Source organism: Octopus sinensis, unplaced genomic scaffold, assembly GCF_006345805.1.
Source record: "Octopus sinensis unplaced genomic scaffold, ASM634580v1 Contig13017, whole genome shotgun sequence".
NCBI classification, from domain to species: domain Eukaryota; kingdom Metazoa; phylum Mollusca; class Cephalopoda; order Octopoda; family Octopodidae; genus Octopus; species Octopus sinensis.
Window position 1 is genome coordinate 12,501 of NW_021832834.1, and position 27,654 is coordinate 40,154.

The window sequence follows — 27,654 nt, forward strand, 5'->3', positions numbered from 1 at the left end:
TACTACTACTGCTACTACACTATTACTACTTCTGGATAGATTGAAATACAGTTTACTTGCCCAGCCACCATTATCAATATCCATGTATTTCCAGGATATAATCCACACCAATGAATTCTCTGAGATATATCTCATACAAATGTTTTATTTCTTTTTCAGAGTTTTGTAAAGAAAACACAACCTCAACAAGCAATGATACTTTCTATTGGCCAAATACAAAAATAGGAACTGATGTGACGATCCCATGTCATGCAAATGTAGCAACGAGACACTGGTTCGTTTCTATTGTTTTATGTCTTCTCAAATTTGAACTTTCCATTGTTATTACGTTACTTAGCCCGTCGGTAACGCCATTATGTGATTAGATAAAAAGAATGAGAAAGAAAAAATGGGGAGAAATTAAAGAGAGAAAAAGAGGGATAGTGAAAAAGAAAGAGAGCATCGTCCATGATGCAATTGTAAGGCTTTCATGTGAATATTTGAATTGTATGAGAGACCAGGACGGAGAAAGAAAAAGGAGAAAGTAAAGATGGAGAAAGAAGCTTTGATGACATATGGTAGAGTGAACCTAATATTAATTACGTAGTTATAAAAGTTAGTTGAAAGTAGAGAAGAGTTGAAAATATAATTTCAGCAAAGCGCTGATGTTTTGATGGTGAGATTAAAGAAATTCAGTGAGAGAGGAGGGAGAGGAGGGAGAAAGGGGAGAAAAGAGCAGGGAGAGATGTTAATGGAGGTGGCTGTGGGAGTGAATAGTGAAGATGTTATTTTTTGTATTTGAAATAAGTATTTTATATCAGCTATCACCGTGAAATTTTGACCTTTATATTCCTGGCAGATATATGCAATTTAACTAAAGTTCGTATGTGCGGGATATTTTTTTATTTATTTGTGAGGAAAATGGCAAAATAAGAGTGAATATATATTTTATGTGTGTTGTGTATTAAGCCCGTATCATTCTGCATAAAGTATATAATGTATGTATATATAAAGTGTATTAATCCTCGTATTTCAATATCTTTCACTTTTCAATGAACATCAGATGAGCGATTATCATTTGACACACACACAAGCTACGCTTTCAGGATTTTTCGATTAAGTTTTCAAAAATAAGTCATTAAGTTTACCGTTAATTCCTTGAAATATTCATTGGTCCCGCTTGTAGTATATAAAACACTTAGAGAGATTAAGATAAAACTAATGCCCATTAGTTCAAATCATTTAACACTGATATTTAAATTTTTCCACAATGACATGATTCTTCCTTGAACGCACTACCAAGAAAACCAATTTTTGTAAAGATTCCTGTAGGTGCCAGAATGTTAAAAAAGTTAGATCTAGACTCAGCCAATAGCATTTATCACTAATTCTATTGATTTCAGAGTAACGTTATTTATTCAATTGGTTATTATATGATGGTAAACGAAGAACGCAGGTCATTGTGGGACCTCCCCTATCATATTTAACATTTATATTTAACGTTATTCCATGTGCTAAGCATCTAAAGTGTTATTGTTGAGGTCTGAGTTTTATAAGTTTAAGACAAAGATGGAAGTTGTCAAATCTGTTCATGTAGAAGATATACGTAAATCTACTATGGATGATGATGACGACGAAATATAAATAGGTGATTTCACCACTCACTTAAGACTAGCAGCATCTTGCCTTAGTACTTCATTCACCATATTAGTCCATCCTAACTTGAATTTTAAAAGTCGCAACAAAATATAACGAATAAAAGCAGATTTGGCAATATTTTTTAAATCTAACTTTTAGTAAGAACATATTTTACATTGGTTTTGATGATAAAATGGTGGAGTAAATAATAGATTACTGACAAAATACATCACAGTATTTAACTTTGTTTCACTAGATTATGAGTTCAAATCACGATAAGGTCAATGTTTTTCTCACTTTCCTCTGGCATCGATGAAATATATATGCTTATTTATATAACGGACAATATTTGATATTTATCTTTCAGTTCCTCCGGAAATGTGGCACAATTAGAAATGCCAACAAATCAGTATGGCACATCACGAAAATGTTCACCATTCACTGGCGTCTGGCAAGAACCAGACATGTCTCAATGTTACAATACAGAGAGGATCACCCAACAACTAAAGAACATCACAATCGTAGACATTGGTAAAGGTGAGTGTTTGGAAATGCTCTTAACGTAGTATTAGTAATAACAGTAACAGCAGTAACAGGAGGGGTATATATATATATATATATATATATATATATATATATATATATATAATGTGTGTATGTGGTGTGTGTGTGTGTGTGTATACACATATATATATTTTTTAATTACGAGTATAATTATAATTAGGGTTCAGCAAAGATTTGCTTTACCACATACCGAAGTTTAGAAATAGCAGCCAAAGAACCTTAGCTATTTCTTCTACTATAAGAAGAGACTTCAGAACAAAACAAAATACTCGGAATAACCCACGGAGACAAAGAGGAAAAATAACGAAATTCACTCGGTATTTGATTACCTATGGATGCGTTTCGGAATTAGATCGTTATGAAGAATGTAAAAATCATACTTCATGGTTTCAATGTATTTGACTTAGCCTCTACCTCGAAATTGCTGCTCTTCCACCAAAGCTTATACCAATATTAATCATTAGATCATCGACCCATATTCCTTTAAGTTCAACATGTAACTGAACAATAATTTTGTTCATATTAACAGTTGGTTAAGATGGTGGAGGCGCAATGGCCCAGTAGCTAGGGCAGCGGACTCGCGGTCGTAGGATTGCGGTTTCGATTCCCAGGCCGGGCGTTGTGAGTGTTTATTGAGCGAAAACACCTAAAGCTCCACGAGGCTCCGGCAGGGATGGTGGTGATCCCTGCTGTACTCTTTCACCACAACTTTCTCTCACTCTTACTTCCTGTTTCTGTTGTACCTGTATTTCAAAGGGCCGGCCTTGTCACTCTCTGTGTCACGCTGAATATCTCCGAGAACTACGTTAAGGGTACACGTGTCTGTGGAGTGCTCAGCCACTTACACGTTAATTTCACGAGCGGGCTGTTCCGTTGATCGGATCAACCGGAACCCTCGTCGTCGCAACTGACGGAGTGCTTCCACTCCACTGTTTAAGATGGCTGGTATATCACAGGTCATTGGTTGTCAATGTCATTATTTACAAACATCCACTATCAATTGTCTGTGTTACTCAAGTATGTAGTGTTGTGCCACCCATCCACTCTTCCAGTTAGCGTTACAGAGCAGGAGACACTAACGATTTATCACAATGAATATATAACTGATGAACTGAACTCATTTAGCTATCTCTGTGCTATATGAATTTGGAGATGTTCATTAACTTCCATTCATTCATTAATTTTGTGTGTGGCGTTTAATTTGCATCTAATATTTCATCTGAAAGCATCTGTAAATTCCCTTAAATTTCATTTTAAATTTTTCGTTGCAGAAAATGTTGAGCAGGTTTCAACAATACTCAGCGATATTTCAAAGAAATCAGTTTATTTCAAAGCAGAAGATATTGACTTGGCTGTTGATATTCAAGAGAAAATGCTGCCATTGATATCGAATGTGTCCGCCGAAATAGTACTAAAGAATATACTTCTTAGTATCAACAATATGATAGACACACCGGAAGAGATTTTGGTTGAAGCAGAACAATCAAATGGAACTGGGAGCAGGTAAAACACATATCACGTTTGCCGTCAGTGTAGCAGCAGCAGCAGCAGTAGCAGGGAAGTAGTAGTAGTAGTAGTGTTGGCGGTGGCGGTAGCAGTGGTGGTGGATGTAGTAGTAGTAAAAGGAGAAGGAGGAGGACTGGTTGGGTTAGCGCCGGTTGTAGTGGCTCTAGTGGTAGTAGTAGTAGTAGTAGTAGTAGTAGGAGAAGAAGAAGAATAGGAACAACAACATGAAAAGACGAAGAAATTGATGATGATGATGATGATAGTGATGATAAAGAAGCAACAACTGCAGCAGTAGCAGCAGACGTAGTAGAAACAATAGTAGCATAAATAGATTTATTAATCAATATAATTAGGGTAATTACACTTATATCTAATTACGTATTTGAAACACACTCTTAGTTGAGATTTATTTTCTTGATTTTCTCACAGAATGCTGGACATTATAGAAGCAATCCTGGAAGAGATTCCACTGGAAGGGCAGCAACTCACAGCTTTATATTCTAATCTTGGTATTGGTGTTATCAAAATGGAGAAGGACACGTTCAATGGGGCTGTCTATGGTATTTCATTTGGAAATAATAGAACTGAAGCTATGATAACGGTATAATACTTTCTCATGATTACTCCCTTATTAACCGTTTGTTCTAAATACCCAAATTGATAAAATCGTCACGACAATGCCCCAGCATGGCTTCAGTATAATGACTGAGAGAAGTAAAAGATAAAAGATATACTATACATTCTCCGCTGCTTAGACCATCAGTCAAGATGTTAAGAATAGTGATGATATATATATATATTATATATATATATATATATATATTAATAAATGTGTGTATGTGTGTGTGTGTGTGGTGGTGTATACCATATATAATTTTTTAATTACGAGTATAATTATAATTAGGGTTCAGCAAAGATTTGCTTTACCACATACCGAAGTTTAGAAATAGCAGCCAAGAACCTTAGCTATTTCTTCTACTATAAAAGAGACTTCAGAACAAAACAAAATACTCGGATACCCCACGGAGACAAAGAGGAAAAATAACGAAATTCACTCGGTATTTGATTACCTAGGATGCGTTTCGGAATTAGATCGTTATGAAGAATGTAAAAATCATACTTCATGGTTTCAATGTATTTGACTTAGCCTCTACCTCGAAATTGCTGCTCTTCACCAAAGCTTATACCAATATTAATCATTAGATCATCGACCCATATTCCTTTAAGTTCAACATGTACTGAACAATAATTTTGTTCATATTAACAGTTGGTTAAGATGGTGGAGGCGCAATGGCCCAGTAGCTAGGGCAGCGGACTCGCGGTCGTAGGATTGCGGTTTCGATTCCCAGGCCGGGCGTTGTGATGGTTTATTGAGGCGAAACACCTAAAGCTCCACGAGGCTCCGGCAGGATGGTGGTGATCCCTGCTGTACTCTTTCACCACAACTTTCTCTCACTCTTACTTCCTGTTTCTGTTGTACCTGTATTTCAAAGGGCCGGCCTTGTCACTCTCTGTGTCACGCTGAATATCTCCGAGAACTACGTTAAGGGTACACGTTTCTGTGGAGTGCTCAGCCACTTACACGTTAATTTCACGAGCGGGCTGTTCCGTTGATCGGATCAACCGGAACCCTCGTCGTCGCAACTGACGGAGTGCTTCCACTCCACTGTTTAAGATGGCTGGTATATCACAGGTCATTGGTTGTCAATGTCATTATTTACAAACATCCACTATCAATGTCTGTGTTACTCAAGTATGTAGTGTTGTGCCACCCATCCACTCTTCCAGTTAGCGTTACAGAGCAGGAGACACTAACGATTTATCACAATGAATATATAACTGATGAACTGAACTCATTTAGCTATCTCTGGTGCTATATGAATTTGGAGATGTTCATTAACTTCCATTCATTCATTAATTTTGTGTGTGGCGTTTAGTTGCATCTAATATTTCATCTGAAAGCATCTGTAAATTCCCTTAAATTTCATTTTAAATTTTTCGTTGCAGAAAATGTTGAGCGTTTCAACAATACTCAGCGATATTTCAAAGAAATCAGTTTATTTCAAAGCAGAAGATATTGACTTGGCTGTTGATATTCAAGAGAAAATGCTGCCATTGATATCGAATTGTCCGCCGAAATAGTACTAAAGAATATACTTCTTAGTATCAACAATATGATAGACACACCCGAAGAGATTTTGGTTGAAGCAGAACAATCAAATGGAACTGGGAGCAGGTAAAACACATATCACGTTTGCCGTCAGTGTAGCAGCAGCAGCAGCAGTAGCGGGAAGTAGTAGTATAGTAGTGTTGTGGCGGTGGCGGTAGCAGTGGTGTGGATGTAGTAGTAGTAAAAGGAGAAGGAGGAGGAGTGGTTGGGTTATCGACGGTTGCGGTGGCTCTAGTGGTAGTAGTAGTAGTAGTAGTAGTAGTAGAAGAAGAAGAATGGGAACAACAAAATGAAAAGACGAAGAAATTGATGATGATGATGATGATGAGATGTGATGATAAAGAAGCAACAACTGCAGCAGTAGCAGCAGACGTAGTAGAAACAATAGTAGCATAAATAGATTTATTAATCAATATAATTAGGGTAATTACACTTATCTAATTACGTATTTGAACACACTCTTAGTTGAGATTTATTTTCTTGATTTTCTCACAGAATGCTGGACATTATAGAAGCAATCTGGAAGAGATTCCACTGGAAGGGCAGCAACTCACAGCTTTATATTCTAATCTTGGTATTGGTGTTATCAAAATGGAGAAGGACACGTTCAATGGGGCTGTCTATGGTATTTCATTTGGAAATAATAGAACTGAAGCTATGATAACGGTATAATACTTTCTCATGATTACTCCTTATTAACCGTTTGTTCTAAATACCCAAATTGATAAAATCGTCACGACAATGCCCCAGCATGGCTTCAGTATAATGACTGAGAGAAGTAAAAGATAAAAGATATACTATACATTCTCCGCTGCTTAGACCATCAGTCAAGATGTTAAGAATAGTGATGATATATATATATATATATATATATATATATGCAATGCAGGGCTTGGCACACGATCTCGATTGGATCAGTGTATATCTCAGCAAACACCGTTTGAATAAGCAAGGTCATGGCAGTCACTAAGGAAGCTGAGTAGCTTACCATACACTGGCAATCTGTCGTACTAACCGAACTTGACAAGGGTTAGTAGCTGGCTTCTATTATTTGCAACACAAATGACTGTAACTAGGAAATTAGAACAGTTCTTGCTGCAGGAAAATGAACACCGAAATTAATCGGCACAGTATGAAGAAACTGCGCCCTCAAGAAAAGTATCATGCTAAAACTTTTACAGACACTAGTATGACTAGTAGTGTTTATTGGGTGTTACTCATGGACCCTGAGTGTGGTAATGAAAAGGGACTTGCAAGTAATATTCGTACTAAGGCCCTCGACTCTGTCATAAGGATGAGAATATTTGTTTACTGTATGTATTCTTATTTCAAGGCTACTTGCCAAGAGAGAGAGAGAGAGAGAGAGAGAGAGAGAGAGAGAGAGAGAGAGAGAGAGAGAGAGAGAGAGAGAGAGAGAGCTGGTTTCAATTCTAGACCCATGGTCCTTCGTTGGAATTTCAACATCAACAACGGAGTATTTTTGTTTGCATTTATGTATGTATTACATGGAAAAATGCGAGCATGAAAAGTAATATTCTTAAGATTATAAACCTGGAAAAGTACAGGGCAAACTATTCCTTCAAGAAAATTAAATAACAAGAAACTTTTTACTTTGAAACGAAGAATGTCAGTTCTTCTAATTTATCACTCTTTACAGTTGTCATCTTTTAAATTTGTTATGCAAAACTGTTCGGTTAATTTGTAATTTTGTCTAGTTAGTTACTTTTCTGTGTATTTAAGTTAGAAAATTAGCCAAATTCTACTTAAATATATATCGTGTTATTTGTAAGCTATAATAAAATAAGTTTTAATATTCAAATTTGAATTTTAGCTGCAATATTTTAAGTAAAAATTTCTCGTTCTTTACTTGAAGTAATAGTCTGTCCGATACTTTTGCAGATGTAATAACTTGTTATGTACTTTTCCAGGTTTATAATCTTAAGAATATTACTTTTCTTGCACGCAATTTTCCATGTAATTCATGACATTTTCAGGCATTGCTGTTATAAGATAATCAATAATGTGTCAATTAATAATTTTTGATTTTACCTTATAAAATACTGAAAGATAATATTTCAATTTTTACATGTTTAATTTAAATTTAAGTTGTGATTGAATTATTTGATATTACCCATCCACAAAGGGTTTAGTAGCATATTAGGAGATCACAGGAATTCATTCAACGAATAAAACTATTCCAATGATTCCGGGGTTGGGGATGGATTCCGCCTCGCTCCAACCCCATTTTTCCGAAGCCAAATAAGGGATTTGCAGCATATTAGGAGATCAGCGTACTTGATTCCACGCACAAAGTCCAATTTTGAAAATGGTGCGAGTGTTAATATATAAATTTACCATATTGTAGGTAAAAGGTAAAAAAATTGATAGAAATATGTATTTATCTATGAAGATATAATATGGCTTTAAAAAACATAATAAACCCACGAATATCCTTAACTCAGTTATAGTCCAATATTTAATTACCAAATTATATCCGTATTTTCCATTGATAATATTTATTCGTAATTTTCATTGATAAAATATATTCGTAGATTTCGTTGTTAAAATAATTTTCCATCTGTTTATTCTATTTCTGTTAATAACGTAATTCCACGAGTATTCTTATAAACGCTTAAAAGACGTTTTCCGTTTTAAAATTTTAGTTAATGACACGGTTTTTGAAAGGAAAGTAAACCTTTTCTGTTTAAGATTTTTAAAGATATTTTAATAAGTTTTATTTTATTGTATTGTATACTATATAACTACTGATTTCTAATTTGATTCTATAATTATTTACTTGTTGATGATATGTATTTAATTATTAGATTATAACTGTACATTATTTGTAAGACATTACTTAGCCCACGAGATACATAGATCGTAAAATAGTTATACGGTGCTTTTATGATAGGTTATGCGTTTATAATTTGATTTTCAATCTTTAATTTTTTTATGTATTTCATAAATATATTATATTGATATTTAATATTTATGTAAGTAATAATGGACTAATTAATTAATATATTTAGTTTTCATTATATATCTATATATTTATTGATAGAGTAAATTTTAGATTTTAATTACTATATTTGTTGATAACAATTTAGTTATTATTTTAGAATATTTTATAATTATTAGATGTGAACTTAAATCTAAAAATAGTGAGTATGCTGTTAAATAATTTGGTAATTAAATATTGGACTATAACTGAGTTAAGGATATTCTTGAGTTTATTATGATTTCTAAAGCCATATTATATCTTCATAGATAAATACATATTTCTATCTATTTTCTACCTTAAAAATAAATGTTTAACATAATAAATGGGTTGTATGACATAATCTTAATGTTTTAAGTTTCTAATTTATATAATGGAGTTTTTTTATAAGAAAAATTATTATATTATTTATTTCTTTAAAAATATTATTAAACTCTATTTGCTTATTTATTTACCTATTATCATTAACCTGAAGAGTGACTACAATTTTAGTTCGTATTTGTTTCAATTGAATTTAAACTGAATTGTAATTCGAATTAAATTATAGTCATGAAACTTACGTAGTGTTTTTACTTATATTATATTTATCATTCTTTTTATACTTTTTGGAAAAAAATGATATAAATTTATATATATATATATATATATATATTATATATTATATTAATTATATTTATATTTATATTATTTGTTATTTATTTATTGGTTTATGTCTATCACTGTTTCAGTTGCCTAATAGTGGTTTTATCTCTAATTCATATTTTATATTTTATATATATATACTGTGAAATTTGATTTAATACTAAATCTAATTTTTCCCTATAAGTTTGGAGCCATAATCCCTATTATATATATATATGTGTGTGTGTGTATGTGTGTGTGTGTGTGTGTACGTGTGTGTGTGTGCGTGTGTATGTGTATGTGTGTGTGTGTGGCTGTGTGTCTGTGTGGATGTCTGTGTGAGTGTATAACATAAAGGTGTCATATCTTGGGTTGTAGCTATTTAAGAAAGAAGAGTATGTAAAAACGCACAGTTGGTTTCTATTATAAAATTTATGCTAATAATGATATCATAATGAAACAAAGGATTCTACTACAACACTGTATCAGGCCATCCCATAAGTTCTGTCCGAATTTTGAATAAAGAAAAGTGATCCAATGTTATATTTATTTGATATTTAATCATCAATGTACTTTCCCTGACTATTATGACTTCCTTCCATCTATTTACAAGCTTTTTAATCCCATCAATCTAAAACGTTTTGGTTCCAAAACGAAGAACTCTGAAATGTCAGTTTCGACCTCATCCTGGTTGCAAAAGTTATGTCCCCCAAATAATTCTGTAAACTACGAAACAAATGGTAGCCTGAACGAGTAAGGTCGAGAGAATAAAGTGGATGAGGAATTTTTCCCAACCAAACTCTTCGATCTTCTGTGATGTGATCTTTGTAGTGTGGCATTGTCCTAATGAAACATCACTCCTTTTCGACTCACTAAAGCGGGGCTTTTTTCTTCAAAGCTTGGTTCAAACGCTCTAGTTGCTGACAGTAGACTTGAGCATTGATTGTTGTATTAGGTTGTATTAGGTGGTAACAATTCAAACTCCTTTGCAATCCCACCAGATAGAGAGAAGAATTTTTTTTCTATGACGTCCCCTTCTCGGTTGTGGTTGAGCTTTTCCCTTTTACTAAGCCACTGTTTACGACGTTTAACATTTCGATAGAAGATCGATTTTTCGTCAACAGTCACAAGTCTATCCAAAAAGGGTGAAATATGTTCGTGAGAATGGAAAGGAAGAGCAGATGTCAACTCGGGATTTGTGGTTGCTATCGGGCAATTCATGAGACATTTATTTTCCAAATTTAGGAAACTTTCTAAGTTGTTGAACATGACGATGAACAGTTGTATGGTTTGAACTAAGCTTTATTGCCAATTCTTCAACTGATAATGTAGGATCTTCTTCAAGTAATACCTCAAGGAGATTATCGTCAACCTGAACTGGACATCCTGTTCAATCTTCATCTTCAAGGCTGAATTCTCCACTTCTGAATTTTACAAGCCACCTTCTGCAAGTTCTTTGATTCAAGCATTCCTTCCCGTGAAATGAGTGCGTGTTTTGAGTCGCTTCGGCTGCAGAGTTTCATGTTTTGTACTCATAAAGCATTATGTGCCTCAAATATTCTTTGGATAATTCTTTGTTAGAAAGGGTTTTAATTCTATTATTCTGTAAAATAATAAATAATTTGTTTAAATGTACGCAAATGCATAAAAAAGAATTTTTAATTCCATTAGACATTCGAAAATACTATTAAATTTCATTCAATTTTAAAAACGGGTAAAATCGGACAGAACTTATGGGATGACCTGATATAAGAAACTGGGAGTTCCGGTCTTAGATTTCAGCCATTTTTCTGCAAAAATTATTGTCAACAATTGGATTGGATCAGCAGTCGTCGAATAAGCTTTCTCCCTTCTAGAATTGAGAAGCTCACTTTCTCTAGATTCGCATTTAGGCAGTATGTTATATAAACCGGGGCCCCAATAATTACAGGTATAAACCTGAACTTGTAATCTGGATATTGAAACTGCAGATTTCTCAATAGTCCAGCGTAGGTATTCTCTTTTGAATGCCCTTCAACTTTATGTTAACATCCGATGGGCTGCTAACTTTCCCAACTGTGCACAGTGTCTCTTCTGCTTCCTAAATCATTATTATATTAAGTTTGCTTACGTTTTATTGAGGTCTTTACTGTGACATTCCACTAGTACTCCTTTTTTATTATGAGTGGCTATGGCTTCTACCATACTGTGGATTCTTATTTCTTTGTCTTCAGCGTTAAGCTTCCGACAGATTTCATTATAGAGTGCCCTATCTATAACGTCATGTCTCATCTACATATAATACAGCGATGACGTTTTCGGACAACCGCTCATAATATGGGTGATATATTCAATGTTAACTCCACAAAGTCTGCGTCGGTTGTCACATTTTACTGCTTGTCCTGCATCTCTGTTCCGTTTGTGTATCAGGCACTTGGTTCATATTTCTTGTTCCTGTATTGCAAAAGCATTGCCTTCAAAGTAGGAGGTGGTAATCCGGCTATTGCTTCACGATAAAACTGCTTTGACGATCGATGTCACTATCATCTCAGAGCTTTCTACTAACATAACCGTCTATGTATGTATGGATGTATGTATTTATGTACGCACACACACACACACACACACACACACACACACACACACACACACACACACACACACACACATATATATTATAATTTAGGGTATCTAAGAGATACCACCACGCTGGAAATAGCAGCCAAAACGTGATTCTAAAACCTAATTATTATCTTCGGAGATTTTTATTCCCATGCTGGCCACTTGATGAGATCGATATTTAAATTAACGATCTTATCCTTATTTATATAAATTTATATATATATATATATATATATATAAATATATACAGAGAGAGAGAGAGAGAGAGAGCATAGTTTTTTTGAGGATATTTTGGGGGTTATTCCTGCACTTTTTGCTATCTCTGCATAATATTTGTTTCAGAAAATAATAATGTCAGACACAAGAAATGAGGAGACATGCTGTTATTTTGGTTATAGAGGCTTAGCATAGCTATTTAGCTATTCAGAAATATCTCGGGTTTTAAAAGTGCCCAGATCTTTCGTCTACAAGGTTTGTAAGGAACTAGAAACTGATGTTGGAAACGTATCACCGGTAACAAAGCGGAAAAATGCATTATAATCGCTCTGATATCACCAGAATAACTGAATTTATCAAGCAGGTTCAACAAACCACTGATTGCAACACTAGAAATCCATGAGGACTGTCTATGTTTTCCACGAAGTCATCTTATATGACGAGGAAAGATAAATTTGTCAGAAAAAGCAAACGAAAATCACTACACCAGATCTAAAAGGCTGTTAATCAATCTGAAAAATCCCGCAGAATATTTGATTTGTTATTTTCTCAAACGAGAATAACTTCGACCAAATCAAACGTTAAGGGAAGAGATGATAGATGGTTATGCGCAGACCCTTCTGAATTCCCAAGTGTTATGCATACAACATTTTCTGCAATTGCCATGTTTTTAGGGGCTGTCAGCAATGAAGAAGAAATTATGCCTCCTTGAATCTTTCCACAGGGCCTTAGAGTTAGATCCACCGCCTACAGTGAGGTCCTGGTAATAATTGTTAAGACCTGGATAAACAGTGTATGCAATGGAATATCATATGTGTTTCAGCAGGTCTCTGCACTATTACACATGGCTCTTGTAACACAGGAATGCACGGCTGAACATTTTCATGATCACATATCCCCTAACGTTTTGCTTCCTAATTCCCCGATCTCAATCCATTGGACTATTACATGCGGAGCGTTGTTGAGATCCTTTGAAAGCTGCCATAGTCTGGGAATGTCTAAAATGAACCAGGACCACTGGATTCAAGCATGTAGATGATTTAGAACTCATACAGAAGTAGGTGTTGAAGACGACGGTGGTTTATTGAATAAAATGATAGAAAATGTTTCACTTTTTTATCCTCATAGCATTTTTTGTTAAATAAAGTCGTTATCTGTTTATATATTAGATTTTTTCTAATAGACATAACATATATATATATATACATATACTTTATTGAAAAGCAGCAAAAAATACCAAAAAGCTGTTCCTCAGAGTTTCACCTTCCCGTCCGTCAGCCAGTTTTGTTTATAATGGAACAGTCTAGACAAAACTGTCCCTGATCCTTCTTTCTTCTGCATCGGATTTTAAAACCAGAATAAAACAAGCAAATTTACTGAAGAAAAAAAATATGAATGTAAATTGATTTGTGATTCAAAATATTTTGAAGCAATTAATTAAAGTGCATGATTACAATAGTGAAATGAACAGTGTTATTAATATATATTAGATGTTTCTCTCAACCAATATAGTGAGAGGTTCATTTGTGTCTATGTGCCATTATGTGTGGCTATGTGGGTGCATATATATTTGGTTGTATGTATTTGTGTGTGTCTAGTTACAAGATATTTGGCGAATAAATAGTTACAAATTGATGTATTTGGCTGAATAGATTCAGATAATACTAATTTGCATTGAATGCTGATGTATTCATGTCACAGGGCACCCGAGAACAAGAAAGAAATTGAGGCGTAAAGCAGAAAGCTACTGAATAGACCAAAAATTTATTGATCAACGAAGAGACCCTTGTGGTTGCTTGTGTAAGATATTAGTAAGAGGTGATACTGGTAGATTTAGATATTATGTTGTTATGTTTTAGTGATGTAGCGGTTGTGGAAGAAAATCAAATTTCAACAACTGTAGTACGAGGGACGTTCAATAAGTAATGCTTCTGACCCACTTGCAGTTGTTTAATCTAGCTGGAATTTTGCATGTGCAATTATTTATATCTCTATGGATTAAGTGGCAAATTACAGCTCTGAACTAATTGTGGTTTCTGATTTACAGGTGTTTGAACAGAGTCAAGTGTGAAATGGAGCCAATTGAGTGTCGAGCAGTGATCCGGTTTTTGTATTTGAAAGGACGCACACCACGGGAGACTTTTGATGAAATGAAAGTAACTTATGGTGATGATGCCCCATCATATGACCTTGTAAAACGCTGGCACCGTGAATATAAACATGGTCGGAACTCTGTGGAAACAGCTCCCAGATCTGGTCGCCCCCCTTCTGCCATTGATGAGGCATCTGTCCGTCAAGTTGAGGCTGCCATTTTGGAAGATCGACGCATAACTATTCGCCAAATAGCCCATGAGGTCAAGATAAGTACCGGGTCTGTGGAAACTATCATTCATGACCATTTGCATATGCAAAAGGTGTCTGCCAGATGGATTCCCAGGTTGCTCACACCTTTCCAGAAGCAAGAACGCGTCGAGTGCTCGAGGATGAATTTGGAGATGTGCCAAGAAGATGAGTCAAAATTTTTCAGAAGACTGATTACACAGGATGAAACCTGGGTCCATCACTATGAACCAGAGATCAAAGCCCAGTCAATGCAGTGGAAGCACCGTGACTCACCTTCTCGAAAGAAGGCAAGGGTGCAGCCCTCCGCTGGCAAGGTCATGCTCACAGTCTTCTGGGACCAGGACGGAGTAGTGATGACAGATTTCCTGGCAAAGGGTACCACAACTACAGGAGCCTATTATGCTTCACTTTTGAAGAAATTAAGAGAAGCTATCAAAATCAAGAGGCGGGGCAAGATCAGCAAAGGCATCCTCCTCCTGCAGGACAACGCTCTGGTCCACAACTCGCGCGTCGCCAGATCAGAAGCACAGGCGTGCGACTATGAACTCCTCCCCCACCCCCTACTCTCCTGACCTTGCACCCTCTGACTTTCACCTCTTCCCAGCCATGAAGTTGTTTTTGAAAGGAAAGCATTTCCCATATGATGCAGCCTTGATTTCTGAAGTCACGTCGTGGTTGGAGGACCAAACTGGGGTCTTCTACAAAAACGGTCTCCAGAGCTGCATCAAACGATGGGAGAAATGCGTAACTCTGGGTGGTTCCTATGTAAAAAAAAGACTAATAACTGTGCCAAGTTTCGTTGCTCTACTGCTATGGGAAGTGGGTCAGGGGCATTACTTATTGAACGCCCCTCGTAGCAGTAGTAGTAGTAGTAGCAGTAGTAATAGTAGTAGTAGTAGCAGTAGTAGTAGTAGTAGTTGTTGTTGTTGTTGTTATTGTTGTAGTACTAGTTGTAGTAGTAGTACTAGTAGCTGTTATAGTGCTAGTAGTAGTAGTAGTAGTAGTAGTAGTAGTAGTAGTAGTAGTAGTAGTAGTAGATTTTGCTTATCCATTTCATTTTCTTTTTCTTTCAGATACAAAACTCAAATTCACACCTACAGGTAAAAGATACGGCAAACTTCATTTCATTAGGAAAGAGCTTATTAACACACCTGAAAGAAGGAGAAGAATCAAAATGGTCAAGAATGACCTTTTTTTCTTTGCGGGAGGATAAGCTATATAGGGTATGGAACAACCAAAATGGAAATTTTGTTGACTAAATGTTTTAATTCATTGTTCCTTCTTTGATAACAGTACAAATACAACACAGCTGCCAATCTATCTATCTATCTATCTATCTATCTATCTATCTATCTATCTATCTATCTATCTATCTATCTATCTATCTATCTATCTATCTATCTATCTATCTATATATATATATCTATATATATATCTATATATATCTATATATATATCTATATATATATATATATATATCTATATATATATATATATATATATATATATATATATATATATATATATATATATATATATATATATATATATATATATACACACACACCAGAGTAAGCACATAAATGCGAAACAAGGTGGAAAGAATCGTACACAAAGACCAGAGGTAGAGTAATATACTTTATTAAAAAGCACCAAAAGTATCACAAAAAACTGTTAATCAGAATTTCAGGTTCCCGTTCGTCGAATAGATTTGTTTAGAATGGAATAAAAATAAGGTTATAAGCAAATATATGCAATTAGTTTAATGGATACACATTTGAAAATGGTTTTGTTTCATTGGTCCTTTCAGCTAACGGTTTTTACAATGACCGGTCGCATGCAATGATCACATTTTCGTTTAAAATCATCTTATGAACTCGAAGAAAACCTTCAATCAAAAATAGCTTATATAAAGGACAAATCCTAAATACCCAGGTTAAAAAATCATTTGTAAAATATTAATCAGATAATGCATTAAAAGTTATATCCGTTTAAAAAATTTTTGTTGAAAAGTTAATTTTTTTTTAACGGATAGAACTTTTGTGACACTATTAATTTTAGTTGGACAACATTTTCAACCGAAAACTTTCACTGTCGAATATTGGAAACCGGTTCTGACACACGTTTCATAACATAATCCTTATTTTGTTTTGCAGTTTTCTCAGCTTTTTTAAGATAATAAATGCATAAAGTGGCGATTTTTTTTTCACAATTTTCTGGGTCTTCCCAGGCAGACAGAATAAAATCTCGGTCGCCGGTAGCTCACATCGAACTACGTTGACGTATGTGCAAAGGACACACTTAAGTTAGTAACTTAGAGTGCTAGAAGTTAAGTATCAAAACAAATTGAGCGGACTCTTTGGTGACATATTACTAAATATAATATTATATATATATAACATTATATATGTATGTATGTATTATAATAAGTCGTTCTGCTGTCTAAAATAATGGTGTCTAAGAACAAGACTAATGTTTAATCGTTTCATATTTTAGCAGTCCTATTCAGTTGAATGAATGAATTTCTTTCGTGGCATTTCTTTACAGGTAATACAAAAATCTAGAACCAAAGCAAATGCAAACATTTACAGTAATGTTATTGCTGCAAGTATTCCTAACATTCGAATAACCAATCTTGATAAACCAGTAACTATCTCATACAATTTAATAAATCAGGTAACGGCTGTGTATTTTTTATTGCTGTTGTTGATGCTAAGGTTTCCTTTCAAGGCCTTGTGGCTTCATAATGTCAATATTGTATGAGAGTGATGTATATTTATATTTCCTACAAGATAAGTTCCAGAATGTTTGTGTTGTATTTTAGTATCATCACTATATTGTTTTTTGTATGTTCCTATATTGCTTTTGACTGAGATTGTGTAATTTCAGTGTGAATTTCATTATGTTTGCTTATGATGCCTGCTGTACTTTTTGCTATTGTTGTAATATCCTTACCATTCTCTGACTCAGTAGATTTATGATGAAACACATCCCATCTGTAAACGTATTGTAATCAAACATTTCATTAAGTATTTCTAGAACAATACTGTACAATGTCTTTTTCTATTATTATCAGTATACGGTGAAATTTAGTAACGACTTATCATAATGACATGTCTTTTAATTAGAAGGTATATTAAGTTATTAGAATTTTACTTTTCCAAGATTGCCACCAAACCACAGTGTGTTTATTGGGACCAATCTCCTGGACAGGATCCCCGTTGGTCAACAAAAGGCTGTATTACATCCGAGTATGTACCTGGAGAGAAAGTACTATGTTCCTGTAACCATCTGACAAGTTTTGCCCTGCAAATGGTTGGTAACTTTATGAATTGGTATTTACATGTAGTTTGGCAGTATATCTATGTACTATTAATTTTAAAGAGTTCTATATTATCATACCTACTAAATTGTTGTGTTGATTGGTATTTTAGTAAATATGTGAGGGTTTTTCTTATCTTGTCATTACTCACAATGTCTTGTATGCAAGGCCAAAATATTTCTGAAGTAGTGAAATCTTCCTACTTGTAAAAACGATTTTGCGTAAAAAATTAAGGGTTAACTTCCAGCGCCTAGAAGGTCTTAAAATGCAATAATGATCATGCTTTGTATTATGTTAAAGGAATGAGAAATAAATAACTACTTTCTCATTACAAAATCGGTCTCTCTTATTTAATTAAGATGGCTTAATTGAAGCAGCTTGAATTATCTGTCCGGATAAAATATACAAAGTCAATTTAAACTCAGGCTCTATAGACTAGTGGTACATCTCATACTTCCACATATACACCTCGTGTGTACACAATGTGAAACTTCAAATGGAAATAGTCTATCATCCAGCATACAGTGTTTCTAATGTAGCTTTTTGTAATCCTTACTTTCTACATCAAGACTATATACACACTCGTATATTATACAAGTATTGACTACCATATACGGAAAGAAGTGGATGAGGATATAATATAGTGTTGTTTGTTTCTATTCCAGATTGAAGAAAAGAATATTCACTTTATATCAAACGTTGGCTGTGGAATATCATTTGTCTTTCTCGTTCTTACAGTAATATTTCATGTTTCTTTCAAGTAAGCATTTCCATTTCATTTATAAACTGGTTAAATACAGAAAAGCTGCATCCATCAGTTTGTGGGGTTTTCAGACAAACATGTACCCTATATACAACCATACATACAATCATATATACATACATCAAATATAACATCATACATACATGACTTATATAAGATCATACATATATCACGTGTATAATCACAGATATATCGGCAATGAAGATTAAGAAACGTGTCTTAGACCGAGCGTTGAGCAACCACACTCTCACTATTCATTAGGGTAATAGTCAAAAGTACCTCCTCTCAGACCATGAAATGGTAATTTGTAGTTTATCCTTCACTATCAAAACATCAGACCAAAATCATTGATCTCAGTGCACCCATTTGACAACATGGACAAACAAAAGAAGTGAAATCACGCATAGCCTGTCATTTGTTCACTAGTCCTTCACTTAAATCACTCCAAAATAAAAGTGAGTTGGGGCTACCTTAGGTTCCAGTTCCCCATGTATCTGCTGTCCACATCCCAGCTCAACTCACCAATAATAATAGATGTCGTATCTGAAAAAGGACTGAGTGACATTCATCAGAAAATTAAATAAAACAAACAGAATAGTATATTGGTTAAAATGCTGCCGACTGTAGCAGCCCATCTCAAGTGCAATAATTACGCTACAATCGCTAAAACAACACGTCCAGAACCGCATTAGGGTTCTCGTTAATAATCCATATATATATATATATATATATATATATATATATATATATATTATATATATATATGTGTGTGTGTGTGTGTGTGTATAAATATATTTATATGTATATATATTATATATATATATATATGATATATATATATATATATATAGGTATATATATATATATGTATATATATATATATATATATATATATATATATATATATATATATATATATATATATATATATATATATATATATATATATATATACGTATGTATATATTGGATCAGCCCATAAATAAAGCGTTTTTTGTATTTTTATTGTTTTGCAAAATTAAGTTTTGTTTTATTCTAAAGTATACTCTCCTTCAATGTCTACTCTGCTCTTCCTTCTATCTGATAGACTTGCAAGGCTCCTTTTCCAAAATTTACTTGTCCGTGACGAAAAATACTCCGCCAGTACTGTTTTAACCACGTCTACAGATTTAATACTTTTTGCATCACTATGATATTAAAGACTGTGGATTAAATGTTAATCAAATGGGGCAATATCCGGCGAATATCGTGCGTGAGGCAACGTTTTCCGATCAAACTACTCTACCATTTTGAATGTCATCCTCACTATATGTGGTAGAATATTATCCTGATGGAAGTACAACTTTCGTCTTGAAACAAAAGACAGTCGTTTTTCTTCTAGTGCAGGTATCGATGATGGCTGAATGACCAAATGCAAGATTTACTGCTAGTTTCTCAACAATTAAATGGGATTTTGTTCCACCAGTGTTTTCAGGACGTCCTCGTCCAGCTCTACTGACCTTTCAGTGCCGACACTTGTCTGCTATACAGTAGTATTCCACTTGGATTTTCTGGAACCACCGTTGACACTGGCTTGTGCATATTGTCCGATCTCCGTACAATACCTTAATATTCCTCTCCATTTTCCGCTGCATTATTGCCTTTGCTTTCTTCAAAACTTTCACTAAGAAAATTACACGGTAAAATTACTACCTGCTTTTGTAGTAAGTAGATGCAGGAGTTTATCCCGTTTCCCTCCGACTTTTAGTTCATTCAAGTGAAAAAACCACGTTATTTATTGGATGACCCAATATATATATATATATACATACATATATATACATGCACCGATATATATATATATATATATATATATATATATATATATATATATATATTATATATATATATATATAATATATATATATATATATATATATATATGTATTTATGTATGTATGTATGTATATAATATTGACATGAACAACAGGGCCATTTTTGAGATCTCACTGTGCAAAGTACAGAAGATGACGTAACATTGACGATGGCACTTTGACTGCTACGAAAACTCATACTTTCAGTAAACAAGGGGTGAGAGAAGCTGTATTCATCCTGAAAGTTGACCAGATCATTGAAGCTGTCGTCCCCATGGGGATACACAAGGCTACTAGATACCTGGAGTGTGAATGGGAGACAGTTAGGACTTGTGTGAATGAAAAGTCGCGGAAAGCCAAGGAGAGCCGCGTGAAGAAGGTCAAGCTGTTGTCGAAGAATTTAGAGCCTTCCTTGGATTCAAACTTGTTGCATATTTCCTCAAATAAAAAAAAAATCCTTTGTCTGAATAAAGCATACGGGAAAGCAAAATAACAAGTGGTTAGCAGTAAGCCCTATGATGTTTTTTCCCAGGATGAGGAAAGCCAAGCTCCGTATCCACATTATAGTCTCTGACGTGATCAGCAGTGAGGGACGTGTCATGTGGGCGTGAATGTGAACCATCATGCCTACACGAATTCTGGAGATTGTGGTCAAGTCCTGGATTGAATATGTGGTAGGGGAAGACCTTATGTATTCCAGCAAGATTTTGAAATCAAACATTACTCATCAATGGCTTTCAAATAGTTTTATAGGTATGTTTGTCCTGACATCTTGCACAATAACTTTCTAGACTACAATCCTCTGGACTATGTTTTCCGAGGTGCGGCAGAGAGTGTCACAAACAAGATTACCTACAACGACAAGGGCGAGTGAAGCAGCGCAACTGCCAAGCATTCCAAGGTCTGCCAGCTACAACCGTAAAACAATATGTATTCCATATTTTGCGGTCACTTCGTTGAGGTTGTTAAGGCTGGCGGGTTTATATCGAATAATTATGTAGTATTTGGGTCCAGTAAATTAGTGTGTCTTGAACTTTTAATAAATCTTCAACAACATAGATTTAATATCTCTGGTCCAGAACAATGTCAGCTGCACCAAACACTACCTCCACAAAAGAACAGGTGATTAGCTGATCAATCATAGGAATTATACCAGTCCGGAGGGTCATTTCTCTTTTGTTCACGGAAATATTGCATAAAACGATGAGATGTTTACAACTGTATATTGGATACACTGTTGACTAAAACATAGATATATACTATATCTATGCTGCATTATTGTTAATATATACATACGCAGGTCTATACCCCATTTTTTAAGGAAGGGTAGCCACAACAAGGCACACGCCAGGAATTCTATTCATTTCTCTGCTCAAAGAGGCGAGCGTCGTTATATCTTTTGGTCAAGCATAGAACGCAACCCCCAATATCAACAACGAGGCCCGACAGCATATTCAGATTTACCCTCGTCGCATCATGCTGGTTACGTACCACCCCTTTGAGCAACATCAAATTCACTCATCCGTCCACAAACACTCTCGAAGCTTTCCTATCATGTATAAACTTTCTTTCCTCTCTTAATCCAACACCTCTATATACCAAAGCTTTCCTCACTCCATCGACCCACAGAAACCGGAGTCTCCCTTATTTTCTGCTACCTACCACGTTTGTCTTATCTACTCCATACAACCGCGACACTTGCCACATTTCATACCTATCCACACGGTCATATGCCTTCTCTAGGTCCATAAAGGCCCAATACAACTCTCCTCCTTTTGACATACCAACAATGTATGTGACATATATGTTTGTATGCGACATATTATTCTACATTTAACGTATCATAAACAAACATATGACATATTCCTTGAATACAATGAATTACTACCATAACCAGCAAAACCTCCCTTTTGGGTGCAAGTGCTGATAAACATGTTTTATATTTCATTCAGGTCAATATACACAGATATTTTCCACTACATCTGAACTTAAAATCTTTACATATTAATTTAAAATATCATTTGGGTTCCAAATAACCATCACTTATACGCACATAGTTATAATTTTGCATTGAATGATTTTTAAAGTTTTAATCTTCAGTAAATGAAATGTTTGCGATTTCTTTTTCTAATATTTCAGAAATCTAAGGAAATTAATGACTTCAAAGATTTTAGTATGCCTGTGCATTTCTCTAGCTGTCAGTAATCTTATCTTTCTTGTTGGGATGCAAGAATATGCAACGACAAAACCAGCTGCTTGTAAGGTAAGAGAAAACACATTTTAGCCAGTATGAATTTTGTTTTATATGAAACACTATGAATATCTGTTTATTACGTCAGATTTCATCCAGTAGGAGACCAAATTCAAATTTGTCTCTGTTATTCAATATGACAATATCCGGCCGACGGTGTTCGATTACACGATCCGTCTGAAAATCATAATTCTAGAGTATCGTTACTTTTCCATCCTCAAACCTTTACTTGCTACATACTCATACCAGTCCTCTCTTACTTCGTATTGGTATTTACGGCATAAGAACCAATGAAGATACGCACACATTTTTTCGTGGCTGCGCTTCTATTCTTTTTGTGCAAGGCTCTCACTTCCACTTACCAATTGGAACACATTTTCCACACTCTTTCCATGGAGCTTGCATTTCTGGGTGTCAGAAGTGTTATAGATGTTACACTTCCCTAAATCGGATGGGACAACTAGTCTTGTGCAGTATTGATCAGGCTTTAGGAGCTACGCTTGAAATCACCTCACTCACAATGCTGTATTATTCTTAACAACCTATTTATTCCTTTCAATCTTTCCCTGTATTCTCATTCCTGGAAGGTCTTCTTTTCTCTTCTCCTCAGCTCTTTGGTTAAACTCCTCCTTGCCCATCATTTCATCTGCATTTACACCCATATCGTTCGCCACATATAACAACAGGCCCTCATCACTATCTATGAAATACTCGGCAAGCATTCTCCTTTCACTCCTTGTATATACTTGTCTATACTATTTAGTCCTCTGCCACCAATCTTTCTTTTCATATATAGTCTGTTTATGCTTGATTTAGGGTGTAGCGCCCAATGCAGCGTCATCAACTTACCGTCTTTCTATCCTATGCTGATATTTCCTCCTTAGTCCATTTGAGGATGATGGATACACGATATCTGAATACCGCAACTGTCCAGATATTCATTGCGGTAATCAAATATTTGGCATTCAGGTTGGATTTCAACACCATCTTCGACCGGTTTTGATACTCCTCGCTGACCTTGACTTGCATTTCTATGTGTAAAATGTCATCCAGCTCCAAAATCCCTAAATATCTATACCCACTGAGGTAAAATATACGAAACCCAGTATACCCATCACGGCTATTCGTCTGATAAGGTTACACCAGGCACATGCATCACAACCATATTTGCGCGACATGGTGACCTCATATCAAGATTAACAGCGCATGACCTTGTACGTGGAATCCAGTCAGAAATTTCTTCTTGTCGCGTAGCCCATTCCGCTCAAAAGATACATGAACAAGGGTTGTTAAAGAATTTTGAACGAAACACTCATGTTTCCAAAGGGGAATTATCCAAAGAATTCCTATCAACACATGTCTATGATGGCCCCACCCCTTCGTGATCAGAGATGCACATATTGTCAGTAAGTTAGGGGCATTCTCCACTGGTTATGATCAAACAACTGACAAGCAAATCTGTGGTATTAAGCAGAATATTTGCTGTAGTTCATATTTCATGCCAAGACAAATCATGTTCTTGTTAACATTTCCAGTCATATAATATCTCAGATCCTGAGAGTCACTACCTGAGACTGTATCAGGGCATGAATAGTTGTTGTTGTTATTATTAATATTATTTAAGACCTTGAGCTGGCAGAATCAATAATGCGCCGGACGAAATGCTACGTTCGATGATGAAATTCCGCCGAGGTCGGCTTTACATATCATCCTTTCGGCGTCGATAAAATAAGTAACAGTTGAACACTAGGGTCGTTGTAATCGACTCATCCACTTCCTCAAATTTGCTGCCCTTGTGGAAAATTTGAAAGCATTATTATTATTATTTTGGTAAGTCTTCGAGCTGGCAGAATCGTTAGCACACCGGGCAAAATGCTCAGCGGTATTTAATCCGTCGACTTTGCCTTTCAACCTTTCGGTGTCGATAAATTACGTACCAGTGAAACACTGGATTCGATGCAATCCACTATTCCCATCCCCCAAAATTTCAGGCCTCCTACCTTCAGTGGAAAAGATTATCATTATTATTATTGCAAAGTGGTGAGCGGGCAGAATTGTTTGCACGCTGACCGAAATGATTAGCGGTAATTCACTTGTCGCTACGTTCTGAGTTCAAATTACGCCGAGGTTGACTTTACTTTTCATTCTTTCGGGATCGACAATTTAAGTACAAGTGATCTATGTCTGTGCTGAAATTTCGGCAGAGTGTATTTCATTTCCCTCTATCTGTGTTCGATGTTATAAAATATTCTTTTCTACTCTCGGCACAAGGCAACTTTCACTTAATTTATCGACCCAGAAATGATGAAAGTCAAAGTCGACCTCGGCGGAATTTGAACTCAAAACGTAAAAAAACAGTCGAAATGCTTCTTTCTTTAATACCCACAAGGGGCTAAAAACAGAGAAGACAAACAAGGACAGATAAACGGATTAAGTCGATTATATCGACTACAGTGCGTAACTGGTACTTATTTAATCGACCCCGAAAGGATGAAAGGCAAAGTCAACCTCGGCGGAATTTCAACTCAGAACGTAGCGACAGACGAAATACCGCTAAGCATTTCGTCCGGCATACTAACGATTCTGCTTCTTCACCGCCTTTTGATGATATTATATATTCTTTTGAGGAAGGGGCAGCCATCTTTTTGTACCCCAGTACGAAAAGATGGAAGGCAAAGTTTGACCTCGGCGGAATTTGAAATCAGAACTTAAAGACAGACGAAATGCCGCTAAGCATTTCGCCCGGCGTGCTAACGTTTCTGCTGGTACGCCGCCTTCAAGAATCTGTTCTAGTCTGAGCACAAGCCCTGAAATTTGGTGGGAGGGAGCCAGTCAATTAGATCGACCCCAGTGCGCAACTTGTATTTAATTTATCAACCCCGAAAGGATAAAAAGGTAAGTCGACCTCGGCGGAATTTGAAATGAAAACGAAAAGACAGAGGAAATATCTATTTCTTTACTGTCCTCAAGGGGCTACACACAGAAGGGACAAACAAGGACAGCCAAACGGATTAAGTCGATTATATCGACCCCAGTGCGTAACTGGTACTTATTTAATCGCCCCAGAAAGAATGAAAGGCAAAGTCAACCTCGGCGGAATTTCAACACAGAACGCAGCGACAGACGAAATACCGCTAAGCATTTCGCCCGGCGTGCTAACGGTTCTGACAGCTCGCCGCCTTGATGATACAAAATATTAACCAAGATCTGATATCAATATTCTATAATTCATTATTGCTTTTGTTGTTGTTATAGGCAGTGGCTGCTCTCATACATTACTTCCTTATGACATCTCTTATGTGGATGAGTGTAGAAGTACTTCATGTTTGTCTTCATGCGGTTGTTATATCAGAAACTGTTCAGAGATCTTTTATGATAAGGAGTTCAATTCTGGCCTGGGGTATGTACAAAGTTTTTTTCTCTTTCTGCTTCTAACTTTATCTCTTTCATATATACATACACACACACTATATATATATATATATATATATATATATATATATAATGTCAAACACACACAGGCACATACATACACATACACCGTCTTTAAGTTTTTAGTCATTGATGGGAAAGGAGTCACTTGGAACACTCGAACCCAGTATATGATTCTTATTGATTCCATTGAGACAAAAGTGATTGAAAGAAAAAATTGACTTTCATGGGACTTGAACTCTGGGTACTAAACTAAACACTAATCAGTAACTTTAAGTATTAAATGAAACACTGTAAACCCAGTGAAGCTTCAATTTATTTTTCTTCTTTTTTGTGTATATTATTCAACTGTAATACTACTGGAAGTTCTAACAATCATTCTGTAAATATTCTAGGACGGCGCTCTATATCACGAATCCTCTGCATCCTTATCAATCTTACAATATTTAAAAAATAAGATTTAAGGTTAGACATTAAATTCTTGTGGTTTAAAAACAAACACTATATTGATTACGTGTCTGTCTCACAGTAAAATCCAGATTTCTGAACCCAGGAGCATTAAGCCCCGACTGCAAACTCCCACTCTTCTACTGTTGTTGCTTAGTACTAAGTCAGCACCGATCCAGTGCATATATAATTGGAGACGTTCTTTCTTAACATAATCAACTTGGAATAGGGAAGATGTCAATTAGCTAAATAATAAAGAGTGGAATTAGATATAAATTTTGACTTAATTAGTATAATAACTAAGCGAAAGATAAAGGCAGCTAGCTGGTTTGTTGTTTATTAGGAAGGTAGTGTTGGGTAGTGTGGTTAATATTCATAATTTCAGCTTGGATAGAGTGATAAATTGATGAGATGAGGAAGTAGTTGAAACGAGATGTAAATATGTGGATACAGAAGTGCATCACATATTTATATACACGCAGCATAAATGTAAACCATAAGGAAACAGATTCTCAGGGTTAGCCATTAGGGAAACCTAAATTGATTTTCCTTTTCATGAAGTAGTTTCTGTCTCTGATCTTATCTCTAGAATAAAACCAAGTGTTATCCATTTCGCACTTTCATCTGATGCACTATGTAGTTTGTGAAGACGTTAATGAGAGCGCATTTTTGTTGTCCTCCATGTAATTTAGTCTTCATACCATTGTCGAGAATTCCCAAAATATTTTAATTGCTGTTTCCCACTGGAAATTATAGATCGGAGTCAGATATTTGTGACACCTATTTATAGGAATTTAGGAAGAAATAGTAAAAACTGACCCATGTGTGGATCGAAAAAATATTGAATTTGAATTGAACTACACGTTTTTTTTTCTGACCAAAAACATTTCCAACTTAATCGATTCAAATTTCACATATTTGTTATTTTAAATATTGATTAATATCTACAT

At 35.2% G+C, this 27,654-nt stretch overlaps 2 protein-coding genes across 3 annotated transcripts in view; both read left to right on the forward strand.

The window, feature by feature from the left end:
• The window catches only part of LOC118761398, a gene marked incomplete at its 5' end in the record, with an annotated part of 11,473 nt that extends 7,158 nt beyond the window's left edge, over positions 1-4,315 (forward strand). Inside the window, 4 exons of the mRNA XM_036499244.1 lie at positions 160-274; positions 1,985-2,154; positions 3,453-3,684; positions 4,117-4,315. Of these exons, the coding sequence (XP_036355137.1) occupies positions 160-274; positions 1,985-2,154; positions 3,453-3,684; positions 4,117-4,294 (695 nt within the window). The remainder of the gene's footprint in view (positions 1-159; positions 275-1,984; positions 2,155-3,452; positions 3,685-4,116) is intronic.
• A 2,049-nt stretch (positions 4,316-6,364) lies between these two features.
• Positions 6,365-27,654, forward strand: part of LOC115229550 (adhesion G-protein coupled receptor G2-like) — a 35,421-nt gene continuing 14,131 nt past the window's right edge. For both annotated transcript variants that reach the window (XM_036499242.1, XM_036499243.1), the window contains exons 1-7: positions 6,365-6,523; positions 15,710-15,859; positions 17,184-17,312; positions 17,802-17,951; positions 18,624-18,718; positions 22,714-22,837; positions 26,081-26,225. In XM_036499242.1, coding sequence (XP_036355135.1) covers positions 6,449-6,523; positions 15,710-15,859; positions 17,184-17,312; positions 17,802-17,951; positions 18,624-18,718; positions 22,714-22,837; positions 26,081-26,225 — 868 coding nt within the window. In that variant the 5' untranslated portion in view covers positions 6,365-6,448. The remainder of the gene's footprint in view (positions 6,524-15,709; positions 15,860-17,183; positions 17,313-17,801; positions 17,952-18,623; positions 18,719-22,713; positions 22,838-26,080; positions 26,226-27,654) is intronic.